Genomic DNA, 23,402 nt, shown 5'->3' on the forward strand with positions numbered 1-23,402 from the left:
TGGGGAATATTTGGGTTTCCTTGCTCGGAGCCTGGCATGCCAGGCTGTCCTCCTGCTCCAACAGAGTCCCGACGGCCTCCTTGAGGATTCTGGGAGAAATTTCTCCTATCTGGATCGAAGTTTGGTCCTCAGTTTTTCCTTTTTTTGTAAAAAAGAAAAAAAAAATGGAGTTGGATCTAATGCTCCCTTACATTCTCTTTAGCTCTCCTATCTTTCGATTCTGTGATGTGAAGCACAAGAGCGATCCGCTGGGATGAGGGCATTGTCTGTCTGTCTGTATCCTCCAAGCGCGTATGGGGTGCACGGGAGGCAGCTGGGGTGTCTTTTCCACATATGAATTGCAGGGTGAGTGTCCACAATGGTGCATCGCTAGGAGCATTTCCTTCCTAGACCTGCAGGGGCTGGAACTGGGAATGGGACTCTGGCCCTGTCTCTCCCCAGTCAAAAGCAGCTCCAGCATTTCTGTGTCACGGCTGTACCTAGTATAGCACTAGGGTACTAGGTCAGGGTATCTACTCCCTCTTCCAGTGACACCCACCCCCCACCCCCGCAGACATCACTAGTGGATTGTAGCATGTGCCATCTGAGCCTGGCCACTGCTTCAAAATCCTTGGCATTGTCCTATAGGAAGCAATGACTGCTTAAAATTGACCAGAGTTCAAAAAGGGTGTTGCCTGTGTTCTTCTCTAGGATTTTGATGGAATCTTGTCTCACATTTAGATCTTTCATCCATTTTGAGTTTATCTTTGTGTATGGTGAAAGAGAGTGGGCTAGTTTCATTCTTCTGCATGTGGCTGTCCAATTTTCCCAGCACCATTTATTGAAGAGACTGTCTTTGTTCCAATGGATAGTCTTTCCTCCTTTATCGAATATTAGTTGCCCATAAAGTTCAGGGTCCATTTCTGGAAAGAAGATGTGGTTTATGTATACAATGGAATATTACTCAGCTATTAGAAATGACAAATACCCACCATTTGCTTCAACGTGGATGGAACCGGAGGGTATTATGCTGAGTGAAGTAAGTCAGTCGGAGAAGGACAAACATTATATGTTCTCATTCATGTGGGGAATATAAATAATAGTGAAAGGGAATATAAGGGAAGGGAGAAGAAATGTGTGGGAAATATCAGAAAGGAAGACAGAACGTAAAGACTGCTAACTCTGGGAAACGAACTAGGGGTGGTAGAAGGGGAGGAGGGCGGGGGGTGGGAGTGAATGGGTGACGGGCACTGGGGGTTATTCTGTATGTTAGTAAATTGAACACCAATAAAAAATAAATTAAAAAAAATAAAAAATAAAATTGACCAGAGGATAAACCATTTGTCTTCCTGACACTAGGATATTTTTCCTAAAGATCATTTTCCTATTACAAGACTGAACTATGTTTGTTAAGGCAGCTTTAGGAAATAGATCCTCAAAAGTAGGGAAATAAATATAACCCATAAACATACCATCATTGTTGATGCCAGTTTGGTGCATATTTTTTGGGGGGTTTATACAAAAGAAAATGAGATCAGAAGTCGGCGGCTTACGTATTCACTTCAGGTATATACTGTGTGTCTTTCCATATCACTAAACACTAGTCAACGGCTCCCTTCCAGTGGCCCATGGGCGGGCGCTCCCTCAGGGGGTACCACAGCTCATTCACCCCTGTGGCTGCGCACCTTACCGATCGCCTGAAGTTGCTCACCCTGGTCGTTCTCTGTTATTTACACTTTCCATGAGATCTGCTGCTACACAAACATTGCAGTGACCAAACCTTTGTGCGTATCTGTGGTTCCTTCCATGGGTAAGCGCATCCAGATGGAACAGTGGGCTTGCTGAGCGGTGACAAACTGCCGTCCAGAGAGACCGCCACGGTCCCAGGGGAGGGCCCACTTCTCCACACCCTCACACTCCCTGAATGACATCCTTTTTTAGCATTTCAACAGCCTGAGAGATAGAAAATCCACTTTTAAAATTTGTATTTGATCATCAATCATGCTTTTTTTTTTTTTTTCTTGAACGGCTATTAGCTATTTGCTATTCTCCTTCCCTGAGCTGCCTAATGTTTAGATCCTGTGCTCAGCTTTTCCTTGGGGTGTTATCTTCTATTTCCTTAAGGACCCATAAACATTCCTTATAGATTCAGTGATGGAAAAAAAAAAAAAAGATTCAGTGATGGTAGCCCTCCGTCACTATACCTTTCTGATCGAGCCTAACAACGACTTACCCTATGCTTTCTGCCCTTAGAGTCATGCTCACACAAGCTTGCTCCACTACTTTGGTCCGCCTTTCCTGCTTGCAGAACCAGGGGCCGTTAGATCTGAAACGGGAAGCCCTGGGCTCTTTCTGACGCACTGGTTTCCAGGGTCAGGGGCACACATGATTGGACTGTGGGAAGGAAAAACTCCTCTATTTAGATGTATGTGCATTTTAAATTTTTATAGGGAGATAGAGCAAACATGCATAAGATATACAAGCATGTACGTGTTTAGTTTATAGAACAATTAAACAAATACCTGTGTACACATCACTTAGGCTAAAAATATCATTTATTTGCTATCTCAGCCTTTCACATTTTTTTTTAATGTGTTATGTCTGGCAACCACTTGCCAGGTTTATCCATGCAGTAGTATGTGTATATAATTTATAAATCAGTATATGTACATGTATTGGAAGATGCACGTCACATTTTTTTTTTACTTAAAAAAATTGTTGGTCAAAAAGGTTGGAGGGACACCTGGGTGGCTCAGTGGTTGAGCGTCTGCTTTCAGCTCAGGGCATGATCCCGGGGTGCTGGGATCGAGTTCCGCATCAGGCTCCCCACAGGGAGCCTCCTTCTCCCTCTGCCTGTGTCTCTGCCTCTCTCTGTGTGTCTCTCATGAATAAGTAAATAAAATCTTTAAAAAAAAAAAACAGTTGGAGAATGCTGCTCAAGTAACTGTGTCTGTTTTGGGGTTCCTGCTTGAGCTCGTCTGCGTGCTCCTGGCTCCCTTTGCTCACTGCTTTGCATGCGTCGTTTCCATGTGCGCATGGCTCAGGGCAGCTGCTCCTGGCCTGGCTGGGACCCAGCTTCACCACAGCCTTGTGGCAGCTCCCACTGCCCACCAGCTCAGCCCCTCTCTGTTCATGTTCCTGAGGGAGGAGCTGAGTGTCCCAGGCTGAGGACTGGCTGACTCTGCTGCCAGTCCCACGCGTGTGGGCAGGACACTCGCCGTGACACCTGGGGAAGCCTACCCCCAGCAGGGTAACTGCTCACATGTAATTCCCGCTACCGCTTTTATGATTCTTTATACTTAAATCCTTAATCTACCCACATCCATTTTTATTTTTTAAAAGATTTTAAAATGTATTTATTCACGAGAGACACAAAGAGAGGCAGAGGGAGAAGCAGGCTCCCTGCAGGGGGCCTGATGCGGGACCCCAGGATCATGACTTGAGCCACCCAGGTGCTCTCGTAATTAATTTCTGAATCTTTTTTGCTGAGCTCCCCAAAAATGCCGTTATAATTTTTCAAAGTAAGATTTGTTGAGATGTACATGTGAGATACATGTCCTGTGTATGCCCAGACTGTACACTAGGTGCCCGACCCTGTTGAGAATGGAAGCTGATCCTCGGGGCCCCATGGCTCACTACCTCCTGAGGAGCCTAACCGGGGCTGAGCTAGCCAGCACGCAGGCAGATTGGGCCTCTCCCAGCCCCACTTAATTACATTAGCTATTCTCGTCAGGCCCGGGCCCACTGGAGGGCCAATGGTACTGTCTTGTTTCAATCCAATGTTCCAAATGCCCAAGTGGAAATCCTGCATTTAGCCCTGATAAGGTCTCACAAGCTAACCAAACAGCGTATCTCAGCTTTTTTTGCTTTAATTATATCAACAGAGAAACCCTTGGCATCTGTGCTGGAGAGAAGTTCTGACAGCAAGTGATCTGTGTCTTTGATTAAAATTTGAAAAATGGAGTGATCAAACCATTACTGGAAAATAGAATTTGTTTACTGGGGAGACACTTTCAAGGGATGTGTTCCATGGAAGCAAAATTAATTAAAGAAAGGGCTTCCTGGCCAGGGGGTGGGGAGATGAATTACTTTATCATTTTGTACTTTCTCTCTTCCCTGTTGGGGAGGAGGTGGGAGGCTCTGCGGCCTACAGGGGATGGAAGTCAGTGTGCCATAGAGCGGTGCTTCTCAAGCTGTAATAATGGGTGTAAGAATCCCTGGGGGATCTTGTGAAAATGCAGATTCTGATTCAGGAAGTCTCGGGGTGGAGCCCGAGACCTTGCGTTTCTGGGAAGCCCCCAGGTGAGGGGATGCTGTGGGCCCAGGGGCCGCGCTGGGGCAGAAGGCGGGAGAGGCGGCTCCGGCCTCGGCTTTGCTGCGGACTCGCAGACGAGTTCCCAGTCAAGCCTTGCTCCGCTCCACAGCGGGGACGTGCAGGACGGTCTGCGCCACAGCTGACAGCGGGGTGGGAAAACAGCCTCAGGGCCAGCAGGGGCCTCGCGGGCCAGCAGGTGCAGAGGCCAAGGCTCTCAGCACGGTCCGGGAGACTGGGAGGCCCTCCCTCGTCTGCAGAGTTCGGCCTGGCCCCTCGCCTTGGCGTCCTCTTGCGCACAAAACGGGTAACGGGTCGCCAGGTGCAGACCGGCCCCAGATTACTTCAGATGGCTCAAGTGGAGGGCGGCGGCCCTAGAGGAGTCCCTAAAAGGGGACTTGAGGGGCCCCGGAATCATCAGAGCGGCCTCCCAGCTTGACTGGCAGTGGCCACCTGCTGCTCATGGCAGCAGCCGGCGAGGAGCCTGCCCGTCCCCTCCTTCCTTGTTCTCCGCCGTGTCCTGAGCACAGAAAGCCTCCAGAAGCCTCCGAGCAAGCTTCTCTCTCAAAGCTGTGCCAGCTAGCGGTGGGGAGGGGGTCCCCGGCATCCTTCCAGCACCTTCGGTGTGGAGAGGGGGAGGACAGTGAGTGCGCACCCCCATGAGGGGAGACAGTAGCACCTGACTCCTCCCTGAACCAGAGCAACAATCCTAATGGGTGCCCTGTGCAGATGGGTGAAGCCAGGCTCTTGCTCTCAGTCGTCCCGCCATTCCCCCCCCCAGTAGACCCAGGGTCCCTGCCGTGCACGGGATGTGAGGCCTGGCCCCTTCTGCAGCCTTCACCTCCCGCCCTCCCTGACTCAGTGAACTGCGGGGCACGGGGCTCCTTGCTGCTCTTGCTTCCCAAGACCACTCTGGGGTCAGGGTCCTGGGCCTGGAAGGTTCCTTCTCCCCCCAAGATACTCACATGGCTCACTGCCAGGTTTCAGATGGTCACCTCCTGGAGGACCCGCCCATGACCAATTAATGCCCATCCTCCCCGCCACCCTCCAAACCTTTGTGTCTTCACAGCACTAACCACGGTCTGACACCAGGGAACATACTTGTGGTCTGTCTGCCTTGCTAGAGGTAAGGGGCCTTGGAGAGGCCCTCAGGGAAGAACCCCATTGGGCTGCCGGCTCCTACTGTATCATCGTGCCCTGGTCAAGGCCAAATGCCCCGAGTTTCTGGTTCGAACCTCACAGTGTTTTCAAGAAGCTTGTCCCTAAATTCAAATGCCATTTAGGCAAGCAGGTGTGAATGGCCCATGAAGGCGACATGAGCATGGTTCCAGGCCTAGGTGTGTGTTGGTTTGGGGTCTGGGGGATTGGGGGGAGCACCCCTCTAGGCACGTGAGCGGAACCGTGACCGAGGGAGGGCAGGAAGCACTTACAGCCGAGCCCACCCGCTGACACATCTGTCAAGCAAGCCCCGAATGACATCCGCACCACCACAGTTCCACGCGGCCCTCCCAGCAACCCAGCACCGGCAGTGCTGTTGGTGTTCCCAAGTCGCCGGCAAGATGAGGGGCTGTGGAAGGTTGACGTAGCCCATGGGCAGTACTGACCCAGGTTCGGTTTCTGTGCAAGGGGCTCCTGCGGCATGGGTGCAGTTGCACGTGCTGCACACCTGGTAACACCTGCAGGACAGCTGTGTCCTGCCAACGCCAGGGGCGTGTGTGTGCGTGAGTGATGGGGTCCTCGGAGCACTAAGAGGCCAAGTGAAGACTGCCCTGAACACTGATTTTTTGTCTAGCTAACCCACCACCTAACTTTGGCGAGAATACTGGGCTAATTTCACTATTTACTAAACTCGGTAATAAAACAAATAGGCAATAATTAACAATGAACAGTCATATAAAAACCAGGCAACACGCATCAGTCATGATAGTAACACATTTAACTCCGAGATCGTAACTTGAACCCGACTGGACCCTCAGGACCGCGGGAAGCCGCCCACCCAGCACGAAGCAGCAGGTGCCTGGGGGGTGGGCAGGGAGCTCCAGCTTGGCGTGTCTTGCCTCACTTTATAAAGGGATACGCTTGTGAATTTCTGGTGTAATGAAAGATTTTAAAATGTTGAGGATGCAAGGGAAATGCATCTCAATACCGTTTCCTGGTATTGGAGTAAGGGTGATTTTAAAATTATATCCTTCAACTTTTCTGTCCCAAATTTTGAGGCTATAGTAAAATTGTGGGAGAATCAATCAACTTTTTAAAGTACATTTTAAAAATGAATAGCAAATTACGACCTCCTAGGTTCTAGCAGGGTTGAGGATGGTTGGCTAAAGGGGTTGAGGGGACCTCAGGAGTAAATACGAGCAAGGAGGAGTAAATACCCATATTGTTCCAGGGTAACCGTAACTCATGACTTGGATGAAGAATGCTTGCATGGGTGACTGCTCTCTTAAAGGGAGCTTGCACACAAACACAAGTTTAAATTGTACTGGATGAAAAAGATGTCATTTGAGGAATCATGGATGATTTGAAAATTTTCATTTTTTACTCTTTAAAATATTTTAAAGTATCTCAGGGCAGATGCATTTGCAGCCTCAAATCACTCTACTGGGTTCACAATGGCCTCCCAATTCATGGTGTTTTACTGTGGATAGACCAAGTGGGTGGCTCAGTGAGTCTCAGTGCCTAGACCTCAGGTGATCGGCTGCCTTGGGGACCCCCCAATGCATTAAGTCCTTCCGTGCCTCCTGCACCGGCAGGACACTTAAAATTTTCAAATGAACAACAGCATCTGTAAAAGTATTGATTCTATGGAAGCCTCGAGCGCGAGCACTCCTAACTCACCCAGGCAAGGATCTGCAAGTGATACTTTGTCAAAAGGCAGCCTTGATTTTCATCTCCCCAAATCCAGGACTGAGAGGCTGCCCACCCAGCACACAGCACCCCAGGATGGTTGGATCCCCATGGTCACTGTGAGCCCCCCAGGGCAGGGGCACAAGCAGGAGCGTGACTGGACACGGGGACCCAAGTTCTCAACTAGGTTCAGAAAGGCTGGGACTGTCCCCTCATGAATAAAGAGACCAGGACGTCATCGCTGAGGCCCCTTTCCCTGCTGCTAATCCAAGCCTTTCAACTTGACACTGGAATGAGGAGCAAGTACGTTTCTTCAAAAGCTGCTGTTCCCTTTCTGGATCATGACACAAGCTCTAACTTGGAACAGCTGAGAATGAGGACTGCGTTTTTCTGGGAGCAAGCCTGTAGCAAAGGGATCCACACAAACGTCCTGTGGCTTAAAACAGACCCTCTTTTCTCATGTCTGGCATTTTAGACATTTTTTTTTCTTTTTTCTTTTTGGTCTTTTTAAAGTAGACTCCATACCCAGAATGGAGCCCAGCACGGGGCTTGAACTCACACCGCTGAGACGGACACCTGAGCGGAGATCAAGGATTGGATGTTCAACCAACAGGGCCCCCAGGCACCTCCACTTAGTATCTTTTGTGTCCTTTGGTGAATCCCTCGCCTTGACACGATCCCTAGCAAAGGTGATGTGGTTGTTTCTCAGGGAGCCTGCCTGAGGAGAGAGAAGAGCCACTGTGGTGTTTCTCCAGGGTTCTGGAACAAAACCCCGCACACTGGGGGCTTAACATATGCCCCTCCTCCTACAGCGCTGGAGCCTTGAAGTCCCAGGGCGAGGTGTCAGTGGGGGTGGGTTCTGGTGGAGGTGGTCTGTGTCCTCATCCTCAGGGACACCAGCAAGACTGGGCGAGGGCCTCATTTTAACTCCCTTGCCTCTGAAAACACTCTCTCCCCCAATATAGTTCACACTCTGAGGCACTGGGGCTCAGCATTTCACTGTACAACTCCTGGGGGGACACAGACCAGCCCATGGCCACTGCAGAATTGATGGTTTTTCTTTTCACATACACTGATGTATTTTTGGTAGGTTTACTGGGAGTACTGAGAGTTTAAAAGCCAAGATAAGCCTGTATCCTGTGCCTGTCAAACCCAAGTGTTGGCAAGAGCCTGTTGTCTGACTAGAGATGAGACCTGTTGCATTAGGATTTACTGAAAACTTCCAAAGAACTTCGCCCTGGGTGGCAGCTTTGGGTGGAAAAAGGTGACCGTCAAACACAGACACCCAGGGAAGGTTACTCACAAAGGATTCATCCCAACACTCGACAGTCACTTTCCTGAAAGGCTGTGTGCACAGCACTGTGAAGGTCACACCACAAGGTGGGCCACGGTTTCTCTTGCCCAGATCGAGAACTTGCTTCCCCACAAAGCTTCCTAGGCCTGCTCTGAGGCACCTACAGGTTGCTTACGAGTGCAGGGGCCTGCATCCCACCCCGGACTCCACGAATCTGGCTCTGGCCCGGAACGTGGGCTTTCATAAGCACCCAAGGGGCCCCCTGAGGCCGTGGGGCTCTCTTCGAGGGCTGTGTGCTGCCATGTGCACCCACGATTCAGCTACGGTAAAGGTCATGCTTGCAAAACTGAACACGCCTTTATTTCACACCCACTGCCACCCGGTTTAGGCAGAGAAGTGCCCTGTGTCACAGTCATGATCCACATTCCCTTCCATCCATTTGGTAGGTCACTGAAAACCCGGCACATTTAAAGAAAAATCATATAAAAGATCCCTACAGAAGCTGATCTATTGGTTTTTCCCCAAATTTCCTCTTCATTAGTAAACTCAGCAGGTGCTGATGAACACAATGAAAACCTGACCGTGACATCTGTAAACACTGAAGACCTTATACACATGCGTTTTCAAGTCTAAAGATTAACTGAATGTCCAAGAGCCTGATTTGACTGTTAGCAGCCCCCAAGAACTCGAAGCAGGGAAGCAAAGGCACTATGGAAATTACACTCTTCCTGGAAAATCAGCCCCACAAGCTGGACAACGAGGGTCCAGGACACCAGCAACGCTGACCCGAGGGCCCTGCTGACGTGGGGAAACGCACCTGCCGGCCCCCTGCTTTCCTGAGGTCCATTCTGCTGGCTTCACGTTAACTTGGTCCTCTGGTCCCAGGTGACTATGTCATTGGAATCTTTACAGTTCCAAGAACTCTCTTGGCTGAACCCAAGGGTAACCTGCCCTGCCCAAAATAAAGATGCTCTTGTGGTATGAAGGCCATTCTGTAGGTTGCATATACATGTGTGTGTCTCTATATATTTTGGCTCCTATGAGAGGTAAAGCCTTTTTCCTCTTCCGCAAGAGAATCCTGCCGCTGCCGCCTCCACGCTGGCTAGCTCTTCCTTCTGTGCTCTCTCATGTGCGCGGCAATGCAACCAGCGATTTCGGCATTCTTCTTGTTCTGGCCAAAATAATCTAGGAACTGGCCATCTGGTCCAATCAAGTACATTATTATTGTGTGATCCACCTGCAGAGTAAGAGGTGGGGGGAGGGAGAGAAAGGACAAAAAGATTACCAAACATGCTGCTTATGTGACTGAGTAAACGCTACAGGAGAAGAGAATTTCACATGAATGCTTCAACAACCTTTGTTACACCTGTCGTTTACAGAATGGGTCTAAGCCTGTTATAATAAATTCATGGTGACAACTATCCAAAGTCTTCTGTGTTCCAGAACTCCGCAATGACTACTGCTCTAAACACAAGGAAGAGTCTGGAATTCTCTTGGTTCCACCTGTAACATGCGCATCCACACAATCTCTGAGTCTGCTCCTAAGACATGGCTGCTACTTTAGGAAGAACCTGCAGCTCCTTACTCCTAAATGCTGCTGACCACTTTTTATTGAGAAGAATACAGAAAACTAACTACTGCTGTTAAGTATATAATATAAATTCTAGCACAGTGTTTAGTCTTGATATCAGTGATTCAAAGGGAAATGTGGAAACAAGGGTTTTTCTCCCCTAAGAAATTCGTATACACTATGCTGAATGATCCTATCAGAAGCAGATCATCTGGAAACTAACTCCTCAGGCTGTAAATGCTACCCCTCCGAGGAGTCATCTTCAATTTATTATCTATTTTCCAGGCAGAGTTCTGAAAACATTCCTAACTCTGAGGCTTAGATTAGTCATCAATTTTTTAATTTATGTGCTTCTACCAAATCCAATTTTAAATGAGAAGACTTGGCGCCTAGAGTCCTTGGAATTTATTTCGGGCTTGATTGCTATTTGGCAAGACAAAAAGGAAGACAGAAATGTGATCACACATACCAAGCTGGCGACACCCCCCAAAGATGCCCGCCACACATTATAGGTCTGTGAGGTTATTACTTCTTTATATACACACATTCATAAAGAGGTAGCAAATGGAAAGAACCACTTGCCTGCGCACATAGGGAAGGAATGTAGGCCAAGAGCTCAAACAGCTGGTGATTTCATGTGTCTTAGAATAACGTACAGCAGGAGCGGGACAGGGGACCCACGATTCTCCACACATCTGATGGAGTCTCAGCGGAGTCTCCGGCTTGCTCTTCAAGCCTTACTCTGTAGCTGGCACCTCTCTCACTACTTTTTCCTTTTTCCTACTCTATTCTCTCTCTCTCCCTTGAAAGACTAGAATTCCAGTGGATTTTTTTTTTTTACGAGTGTTTTTAATATAAATTACGTTCTAAACATAATCAAAATATTGTTCTATCCATATCTGCCAAACTGGTCAGTGGTCACATCTCGACGTTTGGCTGGCTTGTGGGCAGAGCGAACGATTGTGTATTTCTAACACAGTGTGCTTTGAAGCTCTAGTGTCTCTCGGATGGAAAAAGGAAGCTAGCATGACGCACAAGCTCTTTCACACACCACCTTAGTCCTGGAGCCAGGTATCCTAGTCCTATGCAAACAATCAAAAGGGCTTGAGAGTGAGTTTATCATTAGTAAGTGCCGGACCTCAGCCTAGAACCTGGGTCTGTCACAATCCGCTGCTTCTACTGTGGACCAGCAGTGTGGCTCTTCTAATGTGTGAGTTTTCTAGACACATGTACATGCTTCTTATGTTTTTGAAAAGGTAACATGTATACATAAAAGTGAGCACAAGAATATACAGTAAACTTATGCAGTGGAAATCTGGCACTCCTTCTAGAAACCCAGAGTCCCCCTGCTCTCCTTGGAGAAGGCCACTGTCACCAGCTCCTTCTGGATTCTTCCAGAGTAACCGCCTGCATTTATTAGTGTGTGTGTGTGTGTGTGTGTGTGCGCGCGCCGCCTGCTTCTCTCACTGCAAGCATGGAAGTAATGATATACTGTAGCTGCTTTCTAGTTTTACAGGATACTGGACTCCATTCCTCAGCAGTATGTACACAGCAGCTTTAAAAAAAACGGTTGCCTGGTGTTCAGTCTTCTCTAAGAATGATGCTGCAGGACATGGGTGTAGAAAAAAATTCCCCAAAGCAGAATCTCTAATGTAAAAGGTATTGCACTTGAAATGTGACAAACCACTCCCCGAAGAGTGTGGATCAGTTAATTCCTAATATCCATATGCACAGGAATGCCTCCTGTTCCAAATTCACTCCAACAGTGGATTCCCTCTTTTCCCAAATTTGATTTTGACAGTGTATTTCAAACTTCTGACCTCTGCTGGTCAGAACAGATTTCTGAAAGTGGCATCACATTGTATAATTTCCATTCTTTCATTTTGAGTGGAACTGAACATCTTTTCTTGGGTTTGAAAGCCAGTTGTAGTGCTTTTCTTTTTCTTTCATGAGAGAGCATGGGGGACACAGAGGGAAAGAATCTTAAGCAGCTCCACACTCAGTGGATCCTGAGATCATGATCTGAGCTGCAATCAAGACATTTGGACATTTAACTGACTGAGCCACCCAAGCGTCCCAAATTGTGTATAACACAGACTAAAGTAATAGTGTGTGCGTGTATACAGTATATATATAATACATACATGTATATATACACACACATATATATGCCATATATATATATAAATATGGCAGTGACATGCATGCTCAGCTTCCAACGGAATCCTAAGTGTCCGGCACGCCCCCTTTGCACGTACTATCAGTCTGAAGACTCCACGGGCACTCGAAAGCCAGAAGCCTCCCTTCTGCTGTTATGGAGATCTCAACCCTATGGCACTCCCTCACTCCCTATAGGCCCTTAGATCTTGATAGAAGCTTCTCATACCATTTGTGGAAGAAGATCTGTGGCCTCAGGGCACAGAAGGCGCCAGTACCAATGAGAAACCTAAGCTGGAGAGCACCTCCCCCTACTGGTTGATTTAGCAAACGTATAGCAACGATCTCACGGGTTCTTCCTTGTTATTTTAATTCCAGTGCAGTTAATAACATACAGTGTTATATTAGCTTCAGGTGTACGATTCACTGGTTCTTATCAAAGGTCAAATTCTTAGGGCAGTAGACCAGTAGGCCTCAAAGTGGGGTCCAGGATGCATTCTAGAGGGTACAAGAAGTCTTAAATATCTGCATTCTAATTTTTAAAATGAAAAAGTTAATCTTTGTATTCTGGATTCTGTGCAGGACTATCTTATGACTGAATACAAATCTCAGCACCCAAATGCATGTTCATGGTTATGATCTCAGGGCACCTAGCTGTCACTGTTGGTTACAGGCAGAAACCATGAAAATGATGTGCTCTGGCTGAGTCAAGACCAACCAGTCAAGGTAGACCACACAACCCAGTGTTTCCAAGTATTTTACCAGCACATGAAGGCCAGCTGACAGTATCGTTGAGCATCTGATAGACTCTTATGATTAATCGCTTTGCCCAACCAATGTTACAGAGAAACCAGAGCCTGACAGGGAAGATACGAAAGTACTACTGCAAGGCCAACTATTAATGGACAGGAAGAAATGTCCAGATTGAGAAGAAAACTGGGTGGGCGGGGTGGTCCTGATGCCCTCTGCTGGTGTTTCACAGTGACAGCACAGGTAAGAGAAGGAACAAGGCAATGGGGACATCCTCCCAGGGGAGAGGCTGGAGGGGGAGTGCTGGTGAATGCCACAGCAACTCTTCCATGTAAACACAACCTCCTCGCTGTCCTTCATCATCCGAAAGCAAACATAAACACAGAATTGTGCAAAGCATCGAGTTTCTAGAAAAATAAACCTTATGGAAAGTCTACCTTCTAATAGCTTTCAATCTTTTCTCTTGCTTTTCAGAATTCTTATCCATTCCAAAAATGCAGTTCCCCACATTCCCCATGGCCTCACACTGCTTCTTCTGCCTCCTCCCTGGGACATGTGGAGAACCTACACGATGTTTTGAACCCAAATAAGCTTTGTCCCCAAACAATGGCTTCTCTTTATTTCCAACATGGTATCTAAGCATCATTTCTATTAAATCTAAAATACCATTTGCCATGTATTTTCCCATAATTTTATGGGCCACCTAAAAACAAAAACAGGCAATGAGGTTATGAGAATAGTGAATATACATTAAACCAGCATCCTTAAAAAAACTATACTTTTGTTGCCCTTTCAAATATCCCAAATTCCTGAGGAATCTGTGATCTCAGCTTTTCTTTCATTTCTGAAAAGCCAGTCGTTTGAGCTGTACGACTGTGTGGGGCCTGAGAGCTGGCCCGTGGGAGATGCCTGAACATTTACTTACTATGTAGTCCTCATCCTCGTCCTTGGGGCCAGGGCTGTAGTATACCCTGTATGCTCGGGCCACTTGATCAATCTCCTCTTTGGTGCCTGTCAGCCCAATCAGTTTAGGAGAAAATTCTAAATAAAAAATCAGAAACACAGTGAAAAATGAGAAGCAAGCAAAACTACCCCACCCCCCATTTAAAAAACCTCAGTTATAAAGCAGCTCCTGCTGCCACTTTCTTCCAATGGGTATCTGAACACTCCCTCGTGATTCACAGGAAAAAGAAATGTACACAGAACAAATGCAAATACTCCTTTGTAATAAAGAAGTCACAGTCACCAAGACAGGCCACATTCTGGGCCATTAAATGGACCCTAACAGATTTAAAAGGACAGAAACCATATGATGTGCACTTTCAGATCATAGCAGAGTTAAAATAGAAGTAACAGAAAGGTAAGTGGAAAATCCCAAAACACATGGAGATGAAACAAACTTCTGAACAATATGTGGGTCAAATAAGAAATATCAAGAGAAATTTACAAGTATTTTGAACTAAGTGACAATGAAAACTTATCGAACTTTGTGGGACGCAGCCCAAGCAGTGCTTCTGGGGTCATGTGGCACTGAAATTTGTATATTGGAGAAGACAGACCTAAAATCAGGAATCTAATTATCCTCCTTAGGAAGCTAGAGAAAGAAAAGCAAATTAAATCCAAAGTGAACAGAAAAGAATTAGAACAGAAATCAATGAAACTGAGAACAGGGAATCAGTAAAGAAAAAGCAATGAAACCCAAAGCTGGTTCTTTGTAAGTCAGATCCTTTCAAAATGATCTTGTAAAGATCTGGAGGAAACATATTCTATGTTATTTAAACCACATTTAAAAAAATTTAGTTGTTTTTAAATACTTAGACATACTTCTGACATATGCTGAAGTTTACAGATATTGTCATGAATTAAGCAGTTTTTCACTGTATCCTGAAAAAAATGTTTGCTTCACGATAGTTCTCATTTTCTAGCAAGTAATCTCACAGCATGCACCTGATGTATGGCTGTATGGTTTTTGGGATTCGTGTAAGTGAGCTAAAGTCATTTAAAACACCTGGATGGGGATCCCTGGGTGGCGCAGTGGTTTAGCGCCTGCCTTTGGCCCAGGGCGCGATCCTGGAGACCCGGGATCGAATCCCATATCGGGCTCCTGGTGCATGGAGCCTGCTTCTCCCTCTGCCTGTGTCTCTGCCTCTCTCTCTCTCTCTGTGTGACTATCATAAATAAATTAAAAAAAAAAAAAAAAAAAAAAAAAAAAAAAAAAAAAAAAAAAAAAAAAAAAAAAAAAAAAAAAAAAAAAAAATAAAACACCTGGATGTATCAGACTGGAGAGATGACAGTCCAACACTTATTAATTGCATTACCTTCTCCCAAAGGTAGAGAAAAAAAGCCTACTGTCATTTCTAATTCATCCTAAATTGATAAACTGTTCACATACTGAAAAAGTAGGATGGCTTTTCTTTTCTGCTCTGAGAGAAAAGTAAACGAAGTCTAAATTCACTGCATATCAACACCTTTTTAAAAATATTGTTGAAACTGTAATAATTTTCTACATATGAACTTGAATTATTTTTAATGCCGCCCCCTATTCCAATGCAATTAGTAAAGATTATATCATCATTTACTGTATGTATGTCCTGGTGAAGAATATTAGTGTAGGGTTTTTGCATTTGAATTATGAGAACTTAGCTCTCTCCTCCTCTGGGGACATTTAGGACTTGGTTAACATGTGGTAACAAACAAGTGCCAACATCACACACTTACATTGGAGATCATCTGTCACCCAATGAATTACACCTGCTGCTTACTGCTTTAGAAAATAAACATGATATTGTTCAAATTCTAGCTAAACTTGTATGCCATGAGCATAAATTCACCTTAAATATCTAATAAAAACTGTACAACTTCAAGAAAACATAAACTTCTGTAACCTTCAGTTGGGGAAAGATTTCTTCCAAATGAAACCAAAAGAATTATCTATAAAAGAACACACTAATAAACTGGATTTCATCAAATTGAAAGCTGCTCTTCAAACCACATTAAGAGACTGAGATGACAAGCCACAGACTGTGAGAAAATATCTGCTAATCATACACCTGTAAGACTCAAATTGGGAATATGCATGATAAAGGAATACAAGTAAAACGAATAGCCCCAGAAATGAGCAAAAGTTGTGAAAAGACACTCATCAAAGACATACAGATGGTAAGTAAGTACATGGAAAGATGCTTCATATTTTTTTCCTGAAGATTTATTGAGAAAATGAGCAAGTGGGGGAGGGACAGATGACAGAATGAGAAACCCAAGCAGACTCCTCCCTGAGCATGGAGCCCAACATGGGGCTCGATCTCATGACCCCAAGATCAGGCCTGAGCTGAAACCAAGGGTCGGATAATTTAACCAACTGTGCCACCCAGGAGCCCCGGATGTGTACTACCAATGGTCGTTAGAACAAAGCATATCAAATCCACGATGATCTACCATCGAACACCTACTGAAGTGGCTAAAATTAAAGGCCGACCACATCAAGTGTGGTGAGGATGGGCAGGAGCTGGAGCTCTCACACGTGGCTGGCAGGAATGTAAAAGTGTGCAACCACTTTGGAAAACTGTCAGTTTTCTTAAAAAGCAGGAAGGTGCACCTACTACATGATCCAACAATCCACTCGTATGAATTTACTCAAGAGAAATGAAAAGTATGTGTCCGTATAAAGACTTGTACATGAATGCTCTCAGCAGCTCTACTTATAGCAGCCTCAAACTGGAAGTAACTCCAATGTCCATCAACAGAATACTGCTCAGCAATAAGAAAGCGAGCTTCTGATCAGGCTAAAGAATGCATGAGTCTCAAAAGAATTCTGCTGCAAGAAGCCATTAAAAAGAGTATACAGTGTATAACTGTTTGCATAAACTACTAGAAAATGCAAACTATTCCATGTTGACAGAAAGCAGATCAGTGGTTGCCCAGGGACAGGAGGGGTGCAAGGGAAACTCTTGGGGGTGACAGGTACATCCATTTTTTTTGGCTGTGGTGATGGTTTCACAAGTGGAGACATATGACAAAAGGTAATAAACTGTACACTTTAAATATGTGCTGCTGTACATCAATTACAGCTCAATAAATATGTTAAATAACAAGAGACAGCAGCTCCTTCTCCAAACATACTCTGAAATAACCTCAAAGCTTTAGATACGTGTTACAATGTGTCATATGATAAAATTAAACATAAAACTATTCATTACCCTTTTGACCATAGCCTAAATCAATTTCACCATAATTAAAATTTAGAATTCCAATTCCTGATTTTTCAGCACCCACGTTCCTGTCACTCCTATAACAAAACAGATTTTTGTGCTCATCATTTTTCAGCTGAAAAAACTTGAATCCTGAGAAATTACACAATTTAGCCAAGTTCATGAGAACCCGAACATTCATCCTTAATTCTACCATAACTTAATCTTTTTTTTTAAAGTGCCTTCTCATAGGTTTTAACCTGCAGGTGAAGAAATTCTTCCATGAAAAGTTATACATGTGTCTGTCATAGTAAGTGTTCTGGATTTATAAAATATGTATTGGGACCTCAATCTGTATATAAAGTCTCTAATCTCCCAATCTACATACTCCCAGGATGTACGTTTGTCCTAATTTTACAGAATGGGGTAGACCTGGAATTAGAAGCAATGTGTCCTCACTCTGTACTCAAGGTTCTGTCAGCTTTGTGGATATATGAAGGCCAAGTCTAGTCCTTCCTGTGACAAAAGAAACAGAGCTGTGCGCTAGGAATTGAGAAACTTGTTTATTTATTTGCTTATCAGCCACAGTCACAACTCAGCCTCACCTTTTTATTCGCCTGTAAACCTGATGATAATATTTGTTCTCCCTATTTCATGAGGCATGGAGGTCAAATGAGTTGATCTTTCAAAAACTCTAGGAGCTTAAAGAGATGTAAAGTATTATTATTATTAAGATTTTTATTTGTTAAGAGAGAGCATGCGCACACATGCATGTGAGTGGGAGTGGGGGGGAGAGGGAAGGAGATGGAATCTTCAAGCAGACTCTGCTGAGCATGAAGCCCAACATGGGGCTCGATCTCATAACCCTGAGATCATGACCTGAGGCAAAATCAAGAGTCAGATGCTTAATTAGCAACCGAGCCACCCAGGAGCCCCAAGATGTATTGTTAATACGACATACCTTTCACATAATTTGCGATGGCTTCCTTTGTGTCCCTTTCTGGGTCAATAGTGATGAAAAGCGGAGTTAAATTTGGCAGAGTTGGAATACTATCTGAAAGAAAGTTCTCATTGGTCAGTATTCACACTCTAAGGGAAAAGAGGAACATCAACAATTACAGAGGAGAGTAGTTAATGTTATACAGCGAGGAGTTGAGGAAACAGGGGAGCACCTAACATTCTAGTGGAGAGGATGGGGCAGGGGATCGGATGGCCTGCAGGAGGAGCAGATGTACACGGTGTCTGTGGTGGAACCAGGTAATTATCTTACCAAACACCTGCACCAGTGTGTGCCTTTTACCTGGATCACGACATGTGACTATCTTGTGTCCTGATCCAATCTGATGTTTGTAGTTTGCCCCCCACACCGTATCTCAAGGACAAGAGAGACTATCAATAAGGGCTGAACCCCCTGAAACAGTCTATTTTAAAAAGGACGTACCCTGCCTTCTCATTGGTGCTAATAAATGCCACTGAGTGCATATCACAGACTGCACGCCCAATTTTCCAGTCTGTCTGTCACGGGGATGAAGGCAGTGTCAGGGATGGGCATGTACAACCAAGGAAGGGACACAATGCAGAGCTATGGGAAACCCAACCTCCCCGACATGTTTAAGCAACTTAACATTTAGCATCAGAACAACTCCCTCTGCTAGAGAATAAGGTCACAGGAATCAAAGCAGCAAACAAGTGCAATGCTTAGATTTTGTTCTCACAATGAGCCCAAGTGATTCCAACACCCGACATGACAGTAATTCAAGAATGTGAGAAGCATGGTGACATTAAGTAAATGTACTTTTTACAGTTGGTGATGGCTTACCTATTTCATCCACGACTTGAATCATTTTTTCTAGTTCTTCTGGACAGACATCAGGACAATGAGTGAAACCGAAATAAATCAACACCCACTGACCCACATAGTCTCTGTCCGTTTTGGGCTCTCCAGTGTGCGTGGTGAGGGAAAATGGGCCCCCGAGCAAAGGCTTTCCCAGGCTTCGCTGCCGCTCCTTCTCCAGCTCTTGAAGAGATACAAACACGCACGGTCAAAAGTCAGTGTAACCACAGGCACCGAACTGCCTGATGTACAGTCAGTTCTACAGTCATGCCTGTTGCGGCAAATGGTGGAAATGAGTCTGGAATGTGGAAAACAGTCTGTTTTCAAGAAGCTTAAAAAATCTCTCAAGGAAAACAAGTATACAACAATGAACAAAATCAAATGAATTTGATTTTGCTATGATACATAGCAAGGACACTAAGAAAACAAAGCGGTGAAGAGATTTCTTCCTCTTCTGGAATGACGTAGTCCTGCCGTCAGACGTGGCCATGATAGGCTGGGGGATAGGCTGCAGCAGCCCAGACCAGACTGTCTGGGCCCAAGGTGTGTACCCAGTGTCAGGAGTCTTAGCCCGAGGGTCCCAAGGAGGGCACCTGACCGGGGTGGGGACAGTGGCCATGGGACCTCACACAAGGGATCAATAGTAAATAAGCATGTTAAAGATAAGAATCACACATGGCAAGAGAGGTAGAAGGGTGGACAGATGGACAGGATGCATGCTGTAGTACTGTGCAGCAACTGAAGGTGCCAATAAGAACTTGTGGCTGCAATATATACAGATATAGAAGTAAATGCATCTATAAGTACATACGTTTATCTTCTAGCTGGGTCCCCAGAGAGGAGAGGACCCTGGAGCAGACACAACCCAGCAGTGATGAGCCCATGTTCTGATTTCTAAAGATCATCCTCCACTAAAAGGAAACAGGGCTTTTTGGAGAAATGGCTGGTATTGGAACTATGGTAGAGAGGTCCAAGACGAGCCAGATTTAAGGAAGAACTAAGAACTTTGAAGACACGTCAAAAAGAACAGGAGCTTGCTCGGATCCCAGGGACCAATGCGGAACAATTTGAGCATCAAAATAAAGAGATTATGAAGGCATAGGAAAGCACGAGTCCATAAGGACATACATAAATGGGGAGTCTTGTGGGGGACTGAATATATTATGTATGAAAATACACACCATAAAATACAAATTAACCATGTTTTCCATAGAGAAGCCCGACAGATGCATGATCAACCTGAACATTATCAGTAATGGGACAAAATGAGATCACATGATACCAGACTAGAAGCAGTGAGAATACAGCATCACTTTTATGAGATTCCTGCTGAAAGGACACATGTGGGTTTGTCTGACTCCCTAATAATCATGAAGAATCCTCATTCTTGGTTATGAGGAATCAAACTCAAACTAAAGGACATTTCACAAAATAACTGGCCTGTAATCCTCAAAGTTCTCAAGGTCATGAAAGTCACATGAAGACTGAGAAACCGCTACAGATTGAAGGGGACTACAGAGAAAAGAAGGTACAGGTATGTTTCTGAACCGGATCCTTCTGGGATAAAAAACATCAAGTTGCAAAACTTGAATGAGGTCTGAATACTGAATGGTAGTTAACATGTCAATGTTAGTTTTCTGATTTTGACGGCTACATTATGATTATGTTGACGAACATACTTATTCATAAAAAGTACACAGTGAAGTTTTTAGAGATGATGAGACAGCATGTCAGCAAAGACTCTAAAATGATTTAGAAATACTTTTAGTAGTTTTATAATAATTTTTTAGACTTTATTTATTCATGAGCGACACAGAGAGAGGCAGAGACATAGCCAAAGGGAGAAGCAGACTCCCTGTGGGGAATGATGGACTCGATCCCAGGACCCCGGGATCACGCCCTGAGCTGAAGGCAGATGCTCAACCACTGAGCCACCCACCAGGTGCACTTACAACAATTTTTTATAAAACAAGCATTACTATAAATAAATAAATAAATAAATAAATAAATAAATAAATAAATAAATAAATAAAACAAGTATTACTGCAGGCGAAATTCCAAACTGAACTCAAAAGCTTGCATATTCTAGAACTGTCTCTGCCACTACAGTCCTAGTTTCTCAGATTTGTTTCTTTGTGAAACTGTAGGATCTTAATTTCTTATTAGAATATGAAAATCGCATAATAAAAGTGATTGTTATGCAAAATCAACATCATATGTTGATATGGATCTTATAATGCTAAGATTCTAAAACCCATGAATTCTCACGTATATAATTTATTAAAAAAATTTTTTTTTTAAATTTTCATGGATTTAAAAACATCCTTTGTATCATGGCATCAAAATTGACTCTAAAGAACCATGACAGATTGAAGTGATATTTTAAAGGTTTCCTGGAAACTTCTAAACCAAATCTTAAAAGCCTGGAATATTCACTAAAATATAAAGTGCATGCAAACAATTTCTAAACACTTCCCATGCTAATCTGGAGCAGTTCCTGGCACCCCCTGACCAGGTTCTCCCTATCTGTCCATCATCCACGGTCAGCCTCTGGCCTCTGCCGATACTCCGTGGTCTGCAGTGCAGGTTGGCCCTTCTTTGGCCCTCGTGAAATCTTTTACTCCTGTGTCTGCTTCCCTGTAATATGCACCTCGATGGCTGGACTATGCCTCAATCATCTTTGTACCCTCTGGGCTTCTAATCACCCACATCCAAGCCTGTCCACAAGTCTTTTCATTCTGACTAGATCCTGGACCTGATCAAATGAAATGAAAAAATGAAAAAAAAAAAAAACAAAAAAAAACAGATGACTTCGAAATCAAGTGAATAGTATTGCACCTATTAAAATTTCTTACTTTAGACAAATGAGCCATGCATGGTTATATAATTTGTTAACCGGGAAGCTAGGCGAAAGATACACAGGAACTCTGTAGACCACCTTTAGAACTATTCTGCTCCTATGAAATTATCTAAAGATAAGAAGTCTAAAAACAAAATAAAAGATGCTAGAGAAGAAGAATTTTATTCAGAGCTAACCAGAGAATGTCTACTTACTCCGTGTCTTTTCTTTCTTGAAGTACTTCATTCCAGCCAGTAAAGCTCCACCAATTGCAAACGTGAATGCCAAAGACTTCCAGGAAACAGGCTACTGGGGCAGAGATTTCAGATATATATTAGTAAGATGCAAACATTCAACCACACTGAATTCACTCCGGTGGTCTTTCATAGACATGAATACAAGTCCTGATCCTGTTAAATATACAGAAAGCCTCCTGTTCCTCTGGGGGGAGGAAGTACCCAGAGTCTGGAGGCACTTTACACCGCGGTGATCACAATCACGGAGGCATTCATTTCCAAAGGGAAACTCCGTAAGTCCATTCCAGGTGAATGAGACCCAAAGCTCAAGTCTCACAACTGTTCCCTCCGTGCGACCCCGACTGCCACCTGCTGATTTCAAAACCCGTTACTTAGGTGACTGTGCTGACTGATAACTAGGAACACAAAACAAAGAAAATTCGGTTTGACCCAACTCTGGCTTCCAGAAATACCAGAGCCAAAGCAGAAACGGAGCTCCTCGCAAATTACTTGTCTGCACTCTTTTTCCAGTCCCGAGGCAGATGTCCGCCTCCTCGGCCTCCCCCCGCCCCAGCTTCTAAAGCCCACCCCTCTCAGCTGTCAAGTTCTCCTGCGGTCGGAACGAGAACCTGAGAAAGGTGTAGTAAGACGGCCTATCCCGCACGCAACCACGACGCGCATCTCGCCTTGCTCCATTCCAACCCACACGGCGACCCTCTCAAGGGGGTTCAAGCGACAGAACTAAAGATGCTCCGAGCCCTCAATCCCGGCCGACGCGAGGCCGAGACCTCCGAGGAGAACGCGAACCCTATCTTGGGGGCATCTGGGGCGGAGCGGGCGCCGCAGCGCGCTGCAACCCAAGCCCGAGACTGCAGCGGCGTGGGGAAGCCGTCGGCTGTCACGTCCTCCGCTCGGGGCAGGAGGGCGCGGGGCCCGCCCGGCCGGGCCGCGGACGGTCTCCGAGGTGGCCAGCAAGGCGGCGGGGGCGGGGCGGGGCGGGGCGCGGCGGGGCGGGGGGGGGGGGGCGCGGCGCCGCAGGCCGCGGTGCAGGGAGGGCTGCAGGGCCGCACTCACCCCGGGCTTGGAGGGGCGCGTGGGGTCTCTGCGGCCCTTGGGCTCCGAGCCGGACGACCCCGGCGGGGGCGGCATCGCCGTGCTCACGCGCCGCCCTCCCCGGCCGCGGCCAGCGAGCTCCGAGGCCCGCCACGCGCAGACTTGCCTCCGCCAGACGCCGCCGTCGGTGCCGGCGCTGCCGTGGGCCGGGGCCCAGACCCCGAGCCCGCGAGGCAGCAGCCGCCACAGTCGGGCCCCCGGAAGCCGCACGCCCGGGCCGGGGAGCAGCCACAGCCCCGCCATGACCGCGGCGGTCCGCGCCTCCTCGGGCCCGCCCCCCGACT

General features: G+C 45.9%; 1 protein-coding gene and 1 long non-coding RNA gene across 2 annotated transcripts; one reads left to right on the forward strand and one right to left on the reverse strand.

The window, feature by feature from the left end:
• Positions 1-6,212: 6,212 nt before the first annotated feature.
• On the reverse strand, positions 6,213-23,372 carry SCO1 (synthesis of cytochrome C oxidase 1). Its single transcript, XM_038536883.1, has 6 exons — positions 23,080-23,372; positions 21,985-22,075; positions 18,916-19,113; positions 18,058-18,150; positions 13,835-13,950; positions 6,213-9,669 (listed from the first exon to the last, which is right to left on the reverse strand). The coding sequence occupies exons 1-6, from the start codon at positions 23,359-23,361 to the stop codon at positions 9,535-9,537; spliced, it is 915 nt and encodes a 304-aa protein (XP_038392811.1). The 5' UTR covers positions 23,362-23,372; the 3' UTR covers positions 6,213-9,534.
• Positions 9,517-13,544, forward strand: LOC119871853. Its single transcript, XR_005359505.1, has 3 exons — positions 9,517-10,514; positions 12,742-13,152; positions 13,384-13,544. It is a non-coding gene; the product is annotated as an uncharacterized LOC119871853 (long non-coding RNA).
• Positions 23,373-23,402: the final 30 nt, after the last annotated feature.

This window comes from Canis lupus, chromosome 5 (assembly GCF_011100685.1).
Source record: "Canis lupus familiaris isolate Mischka breed German Shepherd chromosome 5, alternate assembly UU_Cfam_GSD_1.0, whole genome shotgun sequence".
Classification (NCBI taxonomy): Eukaryota; Metazoa; Chordata; class Mammalia; order Carnivora; family Canidae; genus Canis; species Canis lupus.

Bases quoted from the DNA above. Each gene is read 5' to 3' on its own strand.
- SCO1 (XM_038536883.1), bottom strand. From the start codon at position 23,361: ATGGCGGGGCTGTGGCTGCTCCCCGGCCCGGGCGTGCGGCTTCCGGGG. The intron at 19,114-21,984 runs GTAAGTAGACAT...TATCTCTTCAAG, and splicing joins CAAGAAAGAAAAGACACGGA to AGCTGGAGAAGGAGCGGCAG. The intron at 13,951-18,057 runs GTATGTCGTATT...TTTTTTATTTAG, and splicing joins CATCGCAAATTATGTGAAAG to AATTTTCTCCTAAACTGATT.